Source organism: Hylobates moloch, unplaced genomic scaffold, assembly GCF_009828535.3.
Source record: "Hylobates moloch isolate HMO894 unplaced genomic scaffold, HMol_V3 SCAFFOLD_4, whole genome shotgun sequence".
Classification (NCBI taxonomy): Eukaryota; Metazoa; Chordata; class Mammalia; order Primates; family Hylobatidae; genus Hylobates; species Hylobates moloch.
The window spans coordinates 162138779-162151893 of NW_026652279.1; the positions used below are offsets into that span (position 1 = coordinate 162138779).

The 13115-nt window shown below is 37.5% G+C and overlaps 1 protein-coding gene across 6 annotated transcripts in view; it reads right to left on the reverse strand.

Annotated features, from left to right (window-relative positions):
- The window catches only part of NALCN (sodium leak channel, non-selective), a 358797-nt gene that overhangs the window by 241872 nt on the left and 103810 nt on the right, over window positions 1-13115 (reverse strand). For all 6 annotated transcript variants that reach the window (XM_032151251.1, XM_032151250.1, XM_032151248.1 and 3 more), the window contains 2 exons: window positions 351-493; window positions 117-221 (listed from right to left, as the gene is read on the reverse strand). In XM_032151251.1, coding sequence (XP_032007142.1) covers window positions 117-221; window positions 351-493 — 248 coding nt within the window. The remainder of the gene's footprint in view (window positions 1-116; window positions 222-350; window positions 494-13115) is intronic.

Here is a 13115-nt window from a genome sequence, read left to right on the forward strand (position 1 = left end):
CCTGAGTCAGACTGTTGAAGCCCGACATGCAAGAGCTTCCCCAAGGTCCACTGACGGTGAGGGTGAGACACGTGCATGCTCAAATGGGTTATAACATCCTCTTGCTGATACCGTACCTGGGTGGTGGCTGTTGAGGTAGTGCTGCTTCTTGATCCCCACATTTGTTGAAATTGTACTCTGATTTCTGCAAATGTTTCAATGATAACAGCAATAAACACGTTCTGAAAAAAATCACAAATCACATTTACCAAACTCTAAGAATGACAAAGCAGAGGGCAACCAAAACCAAACAAAAGATCTGCAGAACTATCACAGAACATAGACTTTCCTAGTACAATTCTTCGCAGTACCTTCACAAGCCAGGCGAGGAAGAAAATGAGAGTGATGAAATAGAAGTAGGAACGCCAACGGGGAAAGCTGTCAATTGCTCTGTACATGAGGAACACCCAGCCTTCCTGAGAGGCAGCCTCATAGACGGTGAATATACTGGTTCCTGTCATGACAGAGGAGGACAGACTGAGTCACAGTTGACTTTTGAAATAAGAAAGCATTTTCCAGAAAAACAATCAATATTTATCATACTCATTTTCTCAACGACAAAAGCTCTTCAAAAATTGATTAGAATCACATGCAACACATTTTACTGTTCTATTAAAATTTTAATAAAGTTGTTTCTGACTTCAAGCCAGGGTAATTTCAATATCTAACAATAAAATAATTTGATATTATACCTTTAGCTGTTAAATGCAACTAATAATGTGGAAAAGGGAATAAACAGTCAAACCGAGTATGTACAGGTATAATTAAAAAAAGGATATGTACCATTTAAGCTTGCCACTTGGAGCCTAACACATTCAATAAGCTGAAATGAACCTGCTAGAGTTTTAACCAAAATGAAATAAATGGGAGAACTGGGTTTCATTTGAAATCACTTTCTCATAGGGAGAGTAAAGTATCTCAGGCTCCACAGTTAATATGATGGAGCTTGTCTTTGGATTCCACGGTGTTACCGAACACCAAAATGTAAGGCAGTGAATCACCAAATAGGACTTTGTATTTTCTGGGAGAATTACCTCATAGAAAGTACTTCTAGTAATGGAAAGAAAGGAAAGTTAAAAATATGCAGACAGATTTTTTAACATTGGTTAAGAGAACCCAAAATGCCACGTAGAGAAAAGATATGTTTAATCCTAACAACACTATAAGATGTTTTACAGACGGGGAAACTAAAGCATATAAAGATAAAGTGACTTGTCTGAGGATGCAAAGATAATAATTAAGGGAACTGGAATTAACTCAGTCATTCTGGTACAAAGCCCCACACAACCAACTGTGATGATATCATGCCTCTTTAATAGCCTTTCTGTAGTTAGTTTCTCCATCTGTAAAATGGGAAATAACACAGACTTTATAGTGTTGGGAGGATTTAATGACTTAATTCTTGTAAATCATAGGGCAGGTTCTTAAGATATTTCAGGTATCATTGATTATAAAATTGAAAATAATTGCTCAATATGCTTTTGTGAGAAAACACACAAACATATACCATTGAAGTTGTTTATAAAATAAATATATGTTGTTATTCATAAAACTGGTAAACATTTGTACCTCAATAAATTCTACTTCTATAAATAAGTTTTATTATTACAGAATATAAAACCAATCTCCACTCATATATGTTTTAATTACACAGAGATTTAAACTAGAATGTGCATATGACCAAGTATCCAAACTAAGAAGAGAGTTTCACAAGTTGGGGCAGCCTCACTGTTTCTTTGAGCCTGCGCATGAGAAAGCAGAATCAGAGCATCAGTGAACACCAAGGCATGCAGAACAGAAGGCAAGTCCAGCTGCAGACTTGATGACAAGAGAGAAAAAGAGGCTGGAAAGAAAAGCTAAGAGAAAGAAGCAAAGCGTATTCCTATTGTCTATTATGCATTAATGTGTGCTAATATACTTTATATAGAACATAACTTCATAAATGTCCTGCCTTTCATTTTAAAAATCATATTTTGTACATTGGTACTGTAACTCCTTGTCATACAGCTGGTATTTGTAAAGCATGTTGAGTTTCTAAGCCTCTTTAACACAACATGCTAAGGAAATCTCTGTCTTGTTAGCTAGGCAGATGGCGAAGTGGGGATGAGGGCAGATGTTATCAATACCATCTTATAGGAAGGAAAAGTGAAGGTCACTGGTTAATGAAGGTCTCCAAGGTGGAAAGTGATAGAACCAGAAATTGAACCCATATCATCAGATCATAAATTTTTTTCTTTACCATGCTATTTATATTTTCTCTTGATTGAGACTGGGGCTTTAAAAAGAAATTATTAATGGGTACAAACATAGAGTTAGATAGAAGGAATAAGTTCTAATGTTCCATGGCAGATGAGGGTGATTATAGTTAACAACAATGTATTGTATATTTCAAAATAGCTAGCAGAGAGGCCTTGAAATGTTCCCAACACATAGAAATGATAAATGCTTCAGGTGATGGATATCCTAAATATCTTGATTTGATAATTATACATTTTATCCATAAAACAAAATATCACAGGTACCCCATAAATATGTACAATTATTAAAAAGAGATTATTTTCTTTTATCATCCTTAAATACAGTTAATGTTTTTCTGAGGGATTACAATGGCTAAGTTTATTGTATATTGATCATCTTTAAACATAAAACCAATTAACTATAAAATGGTTCCTTTCGTTTGCACATTATTTCTTAAAAGTTGACTTTTAAGAAAAAGGTTCGGAGAGGAACAACACACACATAAAATGTCAACAGCAAACAGAAGCAACTGTTTTTATTAATGATTCATAGGTACTAACACTGGACAATACCTTTGCTTATGTGCACTGAATATGAAACATATTTTTAACATTAAACAAATAATTTATAATTTATATCCCTTATTTTCCTCTATGTTTTTGAATGAAAACCAAAAAGTGGCTACAGAAATCCATTATTATCTACTATTAAAGTTTAATAGCTGTATTAACTGAGCATTTTCATGTAAAATATGGAGCGTGTCACTATAAGATTAAATTTGAGAGGAACATTGAAAATTATCCTCCCTCTCCCTGTCCAGATCTTTCTTAATTACATCTACAAGCAAGATGTCATTTGGAGTTAAGTAAAAAAGAGCACATTTAACAAGTAGCCTTGAAACTTCTACTCCATTTTTTTTTTCTAATTGGACAAAGGAAAAAAGGAAAGAAACAGAAACCCACAGTACAGCTCAAAGAGAAGGGTTTGTTGATACAAAGAGGTGAGACATTTGTGAAAATATAACCAAAACACTCCCCAGGAAGATGCTGACTACGGAAAGAAATGTTTCCTGTATGTGAACTACACTGAGTAGAAAGGCTGCGAAGAAGTAACGGTTACAAAGGCAAAGGCAATGGACTAAGATGGCCCTTCCTCATCACTTTTCTACTCCCGGATTTGCCAAATATAGCAAAAGAAATCACTTTTCAAAAACGATTTTCCAATGGTTGACCAATATTTAAACCGACAGAAATCAAATGGATGTTCCTTTCATTTTCTTTGGGAAGTGGAGGACCCTGAGAAAGAAACTGTAGCTACTGAACTTCTTTTGCATAGTCCCACTCTCCCTGCTGGCCCTGCACTTCTTCCCTCTGGCCCTCTTGGCAGACTCCTGGGCTGCCCAGCTCAGCTCCTGTCTGCCCACAGCTACACTAGGCAATGGCCCTCAGTACTCCCAGAGAGCCTCTCATTCACCTATCTCATGTCACTCATCATGCTGAATTCTCTACCTTGTTTGTTTCCCTCACTAGGTGTGAGCGCTCTGAAGTTACAACTGTATCTTTCATTTCTGTACCAGACACTGAGGAGCACTCAAAGATTGTTAATAAATTAAACAATGATTTTGTAGCCTACAGACATACTAAAGCATTTCTCAGATATTTGCTTTTTGATTAATTCTTCCTCAATATTAATACTGCACAGATAATTTGGAAACTATTTTATGGTGAATTGACTTTGTTTTGCCAATTTTCAAAATTCTCTTAAAACACCTGCACGCTCATCTATAAACATAAAAATCCGTCCTATACACACAGAAAAGTCTTCATCTACTGTTTGATCTAACATGGAAAATTTCTAGGAAGAACATTGATACATACAAAATATTTTTTTCTAGATGCGCTGCAGAATATTTTTAGTCCATTTTAATTATAGAACTAAAATTTCTGGCTAAACGACCATATTTTTGTTAAATGAAAAATGATGCTACAACAGCATCTGGGAATATAACGCATTAATTTTTTAGAAAACAATAAGGCCTGTTCCAAAAATATCCCTGGAGAGCTCCTGGAATAGCACTACTTTCTCAGACCCCAAACTCTCAAAGCACAAATTAAAGCTGTGCAAGAAATGCAATCACAACAATGATACCGATGATAATCAGTTCTCCTGATTTCATTCATTCTTTCTGACCTCTTCCACTGGTGGTTTGAATTTATTAAATAAGAAGACCACAAGTCTATGTTTAGAAGATAAATACTAACCTTGAAACTTTCTACACACTGCCTGTATTGAGAACAGTAGAGGACATTTTTTATAGCTCTCAACAAAATTCTATTCTCATCTGTTTTGATTACCTTTAGGATTTTATTTACTGCTTTGCCCTCTTCTACTGACTCTTTTCCCATGAAAAAAGAGGTGAGATATTTGTGTTTTGGGAGCGCTCTCATTTGTTTCTTCTAGTCTTAGGTTACATAACCACATCGTCACTCCACTCTCAAGTGAGAGGGTCATAAAATTGTGATGATAACTAGCAACACACTACAAACCTGGGGTCCTACCACTAAACCTCTCTCCAAACACAAAATACCTATAGTACTATTGTAACAATGGTAATACCTGATCTACCGTGACAGAATTTGGGAAGTTAGAATTGGCGATGTAGGCCTGAGACAGTGGAATAAGAATGAGTCAGTACCCAAGGGCTTGGTCTGAATAATCACCTTCACTCCCACACTCAGAATTTTTAAAAGAACAAAGAGGACTTATTTTAGGACCACTCATTTCTTTCTCTCTCCCAGTGTTTGGATCCTCAGCAATGTTCTTGAACTTTAACCCCTCCAGGGATAGGGAACACGCTATCTTCTGAGACAGCTCCTTACCAGGTATGCAAGAGCCCATTCACTGGATGCTGCCAGGCCTCAGTCCCTTGCAAGGCACAACAAGCTATAGGAGCCTGCAGAATTAGTCCTTGCAGCCCCTGTGAGTGAATCATCCTTTGTTTCACTCGGGTCATCCTGCTATAGGTGCTTGTTTTCTTATCTGGTCCTTTAACTCTTCCAATCTGATCTACTGTTTATGAAATTGGCCTGATTATCTGGCTTCTTTTACTGTCTGGGAATAGACTTTCATCTGTGGTGAACAAAATGACAACTTTTTTGTTACTCAAGATCATCAGTTTCCCTCAGACTTTTCTAAATCACTTTCTGATCCTCCAGCTGACTCTGATCAGACATCACCCTTTTCAGAGAGAAGCTGATTGACTTCGTCCTTGTTAAATCTCAGTTTGAGCATCCCCCTCAGTTGGAAGGGAAAAGAAACTTACATGTTACTCAACCGCTACACATGGATGACTATGCTGTATCTGTGTCTCAATGAACTGTCTACCATCAGTCAGTAGATTTAATTGTGGAAGTGTATTATCCTAATCCTAAACTCCAAATAGATGCTTATTTGCTCAACTACAGTTGCAATGACTAAATATTCAATCCTGAATGGTGACCAAATAAGAGTTTGATATTTACACATGTGCATATGCATAATTAGAAGTACAACTTGCTCAAGATGTGGTGGCTTATGCTATATTGGTTTTCATTTGTTTTTTTTTTTATGTTTGCATATATACAACTTGCCTAATCTCCAGCTATTTTTTTTTTTTTTTTTTTTTTTTGAGATGGAGTCTTGCTCTGTCACCCAGGCTGGAGTGCAGTGGCTTGATCTCAGCTCACTGCAACCTTGCAACCTATGCCTGGGGATTCAAGTGATTCTCCTGCCTCAGCCTCCCCAGGTAGCTGGGACTACAGGCACACGCCACCAAGCCTGGCTAATTTTTGTATTTTTAGTAGGGACAGAGTTTTGCCATGTTGGCCAAGCTGGTCTCAAACTCCTGACCTCAGGTGATCCACTCACCTCGGCCTCCCAAAGTGCTAGAACTGCTCCATAGGGCAATATTCTTATTAAACTGCAGAACTAATGAAAAAAGGGAGCGATGAATAGTTTAACAGAGAACATGCTGAAGCTACCCAAAATGTAAGTTTGATACTAGTGACATCTGCAGGTGCATGATGCCTTAATGGGAAGGTCTGTCCTGTGCATTGCAAGATGTGTAGACACATCCCTGACCTCTACCCACTAAATTCCAACAGTCCTTGCAACCCCCAACCAAAGATACTTGTAGACATTGACCAGTGGCCCCTGTTGGAAAAATTGCCAATTGAGAAACACTTTTCTAACTTGACAGCCTGATTCTTCAGCTTTTGCCCTGCAGTGCCTAGCACAGGGTCTAGCATATAATTTATATTAAGTATTTTTGAAATGAATTGAATCTCTTCACTTGAGATCAAAGATGAGACTTAAAAATGACATTTCATTCTTCTTTAAAGATTTTTGAAGGCTAAAAGCCTAGATCCTAAGACATCACTTGTTTGTATAAAATATTTGCCACACAGTAGACAGCTCAATAGTACCATTACATAAATTTTTATCATTTTGCTGTTTTAACAACTAGGCACTGGAAAGAAAAGCTTATTTCTTTTTAAAATTCCTGCTATGTAATAAGATGACTATATACATGCATATCTTAGAGTTTGGGGGAAGGGAGGCTATCTCTGCTTGCAGGATGAGCCATTACAAAAGTACATTAATTAAAATTGAAAAAAATTAACACATTTTGAATGAAATAAATAGTGCAAAATGTTCCCAAACGAAATTAAATGACTGCCTTCTGAACTGTCCCAAGACAAACCACACACAGGGTTTTGTTTTTTTCTTTTTTTTTTGGGTAAGCTTTCAGGTTTTTCTTCCGAATCAAGATGAGACATTCAGTATATTCATAGAAAAACACAGAAGAAAACAGACTAATTCTTAATCCATGTTGATAGACTCTGGTTCTGTCTGGGTCATGAGACAGATAATACAAACTTGCAAAACAGCTCAGTAGATGTAGCCTCTACAATGAAATCTAAGCAGCAGCCACCAGATTAAGAACAAAGTGGCCACCTCTTCAGTTCAGCTACAACGTGCATTTGAGGTCACTTGTTAATGGCAAAATCTATATTGAAATTTTTTGTTGTTGTTTTTGGTGAACTCTCAGTTTCTCTCACCCTCTGATAATCTCTTCACTCAGATATACCATCTTTTATGCAGATTTTAGCCACACATTAAAAAAAATATTTTAGCCAACGGTCAGTAGTGAGATTGACTGTAACTTACTATAATGTTTTTCTTCACCAAACTTCCCCACACCATCTCAGCACTTTCTTCTTAACTGAGAGCTGGTTCTGTGGTAAGAGTAAATTGTACCCCAACAGTAGTTATCATAAAGTAAATGTATTTAGTGTGACATAATTAAAAAAAAAGCAGCAGCGAGGGATGTGTACTCTTAAGGTGGACATCTGGACTCAACATAATGAACCTTTGTCACTGTGGCTGGATGATCCACATACATGAAACAAGATCACGTGGATCAGCAGACTGGCAATAACAAGAAAGGGGCATCCTGAATTGCAGAGATTTATTAAACAATAAACCAGCTAGAATTAAATTACTTGGGAGGATGTTACCATCCTACTGAATAAAACCTCTGTAAACCATGTTTTCTCCCTCCCATCCTCCCTCCCTCCCTTCTTTCTTTTTCTTTCTTTCTTTCTTTCTTTCTTTCTTTCTTTCTTTCTTTCTTTCTTTCTCTCTCTTTCTTTCTTTCTTTCTCTTTCTTTCTCTCTCCCCTCCCTCCCTCCCTCCCTCCCTTCCTTTCTTCCTTCCTTCCTTCCTTCCTTCCCTCCTCTCCTCCTTTCTTTCCCTCTTTCTCTTTTTTCCTCTCTTTCTTCCTTCCTTTCGTTTTTTTCTTTTTCTGAGATGGAGTCTCGCCCTGTCACCCAGGCTGGAGTGCAGTGGTGCAATCTCGGCTTACTGCAGCCTCCACCTCCTGGGTTCAACCAATTCTCATGCCTCAGCCTCCCAAGGAGCTGGGATTACAGGCATAAGTCACCACGCTCAGCCTCACAAAAAATAAACTTAAGTATTTTTCCCTGATAGACTGTGCTGTAACATTGTGCCTATAATAATAATCTTCAACACAACTTGTCCACACACTCAACTCATGTGCTCCACACACCCAGCCTTAGGCTTGCCATGTGGCATACCAAGGTAATAAAACAAAATAAAGCAAAAACCACATTTTTTATTTGCTATTCCAGAACATGGGACAAACATAAAAGGACTTTTTTTTTTTTTTGAGAAAAGGACTTTTTTTTTATTATAAATGCCTTAAAAATATTTATAAACTTTATGTTTTTGAGCTACCTTAATTTTGATTTTGGTTTCTTTGTTTTTTACACTTAAGCACTCTTTTGGCACATCTTGCCATATTGGTAAAATCACTTTGTTACCTTAAACCGTACATATGTTTACATATATCTTCTAAGTTAATTTTTTATAAGTAATAAAGAATCATAGTTGAAATATGTTTTCTCAAATGTAGAAAATTTCTAAAGTTCCAAGTTCTGAACAGAAAATACTTCAAAGAAAGGAGAGGTGAAGGCTTTCACTATAGTATTCACAAATGGAAAAGAAGTGTTGACAAGCTGGATGCTGACATTGGCAGGAAAGTGTAGGTACTACAGCAGAACAGTTTCCAGGACGCTCAGTCCACACGCCAACTACAGCACTCCCCGCACCCCCTGCGCTCGGCAATTTCCAGGTAGGCTGAGAGTAACGGTTGCAAAGAAATTATGTCAGATACCCCTCGGCCTGTGAGTCAGCCTTCTGCCTTCGAAGAGCAGTGATGTCAGGTCAAAAGAGCTTCTTGGAAATTTATTTTCCATTAATTGTCTTAAGAAGAAAAGAAAGGCCGGGCGCAGTGGCTCATGCCTGTAATCCCAGCACTTTGGGAGGCCAAGGCGGGTGGATCATGAGGTCAGGAGCTTAAGACCAATCTGGCCAACACGGTGAAACCTTGTCTCTACTAAAAATACAAAAATTATCCGGGCATAGTGGCATGCACCTGTAATCCCAGCTACTCAGAAGGCTGAGGCAGGAGAATTGCTTGAACCTAGGAGGCAGAGGATGCAGTGAGCCAAGATCGCACCACTGCACACCAGCCTGGGGGATAGAGCGAGACTCTGTCTCAAAAAAAAAAAAAAAAAAAGACAAGAAAAAAAAACTCTACACTTTGCCACAGTTAGCTGTCAGTTACAGTTCCTAACATTCCAATCATCCATTACTTCTTACCTAGGTAACCTGTATGAGTCAGTATACCCTGGACCTCAACTTCCACTAGGGCAGTGATGATACTGCTGGTCACCGCTAAGGCGCTAAAGAAACGTTAATTAGAAGCTTTTCAATTGTTCCAAAGAGTAACCAAATATGTCATACCAGAAATATGTTTCCTCTGAGGGTCTTTTAGCTTTGTCACCCATATTTTAAAGATTTATTGGAAAGAAATCTTTTCAAAGGAAATTGAAGCAAAAGGGCTAGAACTTCGCATAATGTTAAGGTGATAATAGTTATGACATAAAAAATTTGTAATAGTCCAAAAATTAGAACCAAGTATTTGGCAAAAGTACTAAGATATTTTTCCTCCTATTCTGAGATATGCACATAGTTCATATCTGCATCATCACACACATTCAATAAAAATGAAAATGCAAAAATTAACGATAAGGTAGACCTGGTCAGTCTACCTCTGAAGAGCTACAAGAGCATTTATTTATTTATTTATTTATTTATTTATTTATTTATTTATTTATTTTTAATAGGAAGGCTGAATGAACTAGTAAATAATCTCAGAATAAAAAGATCAACCAGGATTGGAAATAAATAACTGACATTTGTTTATAAAGGCATATTAAAATTCAATTTTTAAAAATCCAATTTAGATCTAAGTGGGAGGGAAGAAAGATACCTGAGTGATAGTGACCAAATGTAATTTTAAATAAACATGAGATATGAAATACAAATAATGCATGGAATTAGCTTAAAGTTCTTATTTGTATTATGATAAATGCCAAATTTACACTGAATTTCATCAATTTAAATATTTGTAATACAACACTAAAAGCAAAGAGGTGTTCTAATATCATTTGTAATAATGTTACAATTTAATGGTTAAAACTGAACAGAAAATGTTAACTAACTGCTAAAAATTTGAAGCTATACATGGGGAAATTTTTCTGTCTTGTACCTTCATATTTACATATATGAACAAAAATATTCCCAAAATTTTTCCTGTATTTGCTATCCGCATTCTTCAGTAAGCTTCCAAAGCCTGAAAATATGTTTAAAATTGAAATTTGTTCAACTGGTTTAGATTTTTTTTCCAATGTGCTACAGATTCTGGTTTAGATTTATTAAGGTTATACTAAAATTAAAAGTCATTTTTCATGTATTAAAAGCTATGCTACCAAGAAAGCTCTGTACTGTATATTCCTACTTTTCCAGCATTTCCAATGTAGACCAGAACTGTACAGAGGTGAGGGAAGAATGTGAGAAAATTGTAATCAATTAACTTTTAAAACACTGTTGATTTCCACTTACTGACTGCCAGTGTGCTCAGCATTTTTCTTGTTGTGAAGACAGGATTGGTAACTTCCAAGCTCTTTATGAGCAGAAACAGAAACCAGAAATCAAAAAAGCTTCGTTTTGATTTAAGATATAGATCAAAAATAGTACAGATAAATGAACATATTTGATTAAAACGAGTTTTAAATTAATGTCTACAAAGACGTGGTTCTCTGCTTACATGTGGTCTAGTCTGCCTGGTCACAATTTGGCTTATGCCTCACTAACAGCACAGGATGAAAAGGCCGTCATTAGCACAAAGGGAGGCTGAATTGTGATGGGGCGATTCTCCTGGTGGACCCCAAGACACTACGTCAGAATAATGCATTATTAAGTCATTTTCCCCACCAACAACTTTTTCTATTTACATTTTAATATTTGCCTGTTTTTTTCTGCTTGATTTTAACAACTAACTGCAAGGCAACATTAGATACAGACAACATACTTATAATAAAACAGTGGCGAAGGAGGAAGGAAAATGGTCATTCACGGAATATGGTTCAAGTCCCCATTACATAATAGCACAACAAACTTAATCAAAGCCAGAGAGCTTTGGGCAGCTGTGATCTGGCCTGCTTATGCCTGGAATAAAATGTCTTTCCGCGCTCTCATTAGGCACATTGGCAAGACTGCTGCACCAGGCCAGAGCTCATTTGGCCAGCAATCATACCTTTCTAGCAAGTATCTGGGCTAACGACCTCAAGAGAGCAATCAGACATTTGCGCTGCGGCTGATGGAGTAATACTGACTGGCTATTCCTGACTGAGAGGAATACAGAAAAATCATCCCTGGAAATGCTAGCTAAACTCTAACATGCAGAGAAATACGTCTGAAATATGGAGCAATTGGCAATTATTTAAAACTTTAATAGTATTTTATTTAATTCACTATTCTGAAGGTATAACTCACTGTTCTTGTTCATCAACCAATGCAGGGTATTCGTAAGTCTTTTCGTAGAGTGTGTATGTAGGTGTTTGTCTTACAAATCACTTTGCAGTCAGGTGTTTGAGCTTTAATGACCTCCGTTTAAATCTGAGGAAACATCTAAAATGATTTTTATTTTAACTTTTTTGTACTTTAATTTTCTTTTTAATTTTAAGTACATTTATTTCAGATGTAATGACTTTTTTGTTATTTTATTATTATGGTATTATTTTTATTTTATCTTTAAATTTAAGTGCTGGGATACGTGTGCAGAATGTGCAGGTTTGTTACATAGGTATGCATGTGGCATGGTGGTTTGCTGCACCTATCGACCCATCATCTAAATTTTAAGCCCCACATGAATTAGGTATTTGTCCTCATGCTCTCCCTCCCCTTCCCTTCCACCCCCTGACAGGCCTTGGTGTGTGTTTTGTTATGTTTTGAGACAGCGTTTGGCTCTATCACCCAGGATGGAATGCAGTGGTGCCATCTCGGCTAACTTCAGTCTCCACCTGGGATTACAGGCGGATGAGGAGCTGGGACTACAGGCACTCACTACCACGCCTGGCTGATTTTTGTGTTTCCTGTAGAGACCAGGTTTCGCCATGTTGCTCAGGCTGGCCTTGGAGTCCTGAGCTCAAGCGGTCCACCCACCTTGGCCACCCAAATTGCTGGGACTACAGGCGTGAGCCACCACACCTGGCCTGGAGTAATTTTTTTTTTTTTTTTTTTGAGATGGAATCTTGCTCTGTTGCCAGGCTAGAGTGCAGTGGCTGGATCTCAGCTCACTGCAATCTCCACCTCCCGGGTTCAAGTGATTCTCCTGCCTCAGCCTCCTGAGTAGCTGGGACTACAGGCCCCTGCCACCATGCCCAGCTAATTTTTGTATTTTTAGTAGAGACGGGGGTTTCACCATGTTGGCCAGACTGGTCTTGATCTCCTGACCTCATGATCCGCCTGCCTCGGCCTCCCCCAAAGTGCTGGGATTACAGGCATGAGCCACCGCACCCGGCCTCGCCTGGGATAATTTTTAAAGAAAAAATTATTGTTATTGTTTGTTGACAAAATCCAGCATTATATACCTGACAGTTTTTATGAACCTCTGTACTAGATTCATTCAACAAGATTAGGAATGAGAGGACAGGTCAAATGTTGTCTCTTATTGGGACATGAAGAAATGGAGTTGAACGTTGTATCCAACTCTCTTATTTGGTTAACCTTGTCACTTTCTGCCTTCTCATCACTGGTGGTTACTTATTGGTTGGAAGGAAATAAGTACCTTCTATGATAGTTGTGTTTCATAATTCTCTTATACTTGAATAAATTTGCTATTGCTTAATGGATGCTTATAAAATATCCAG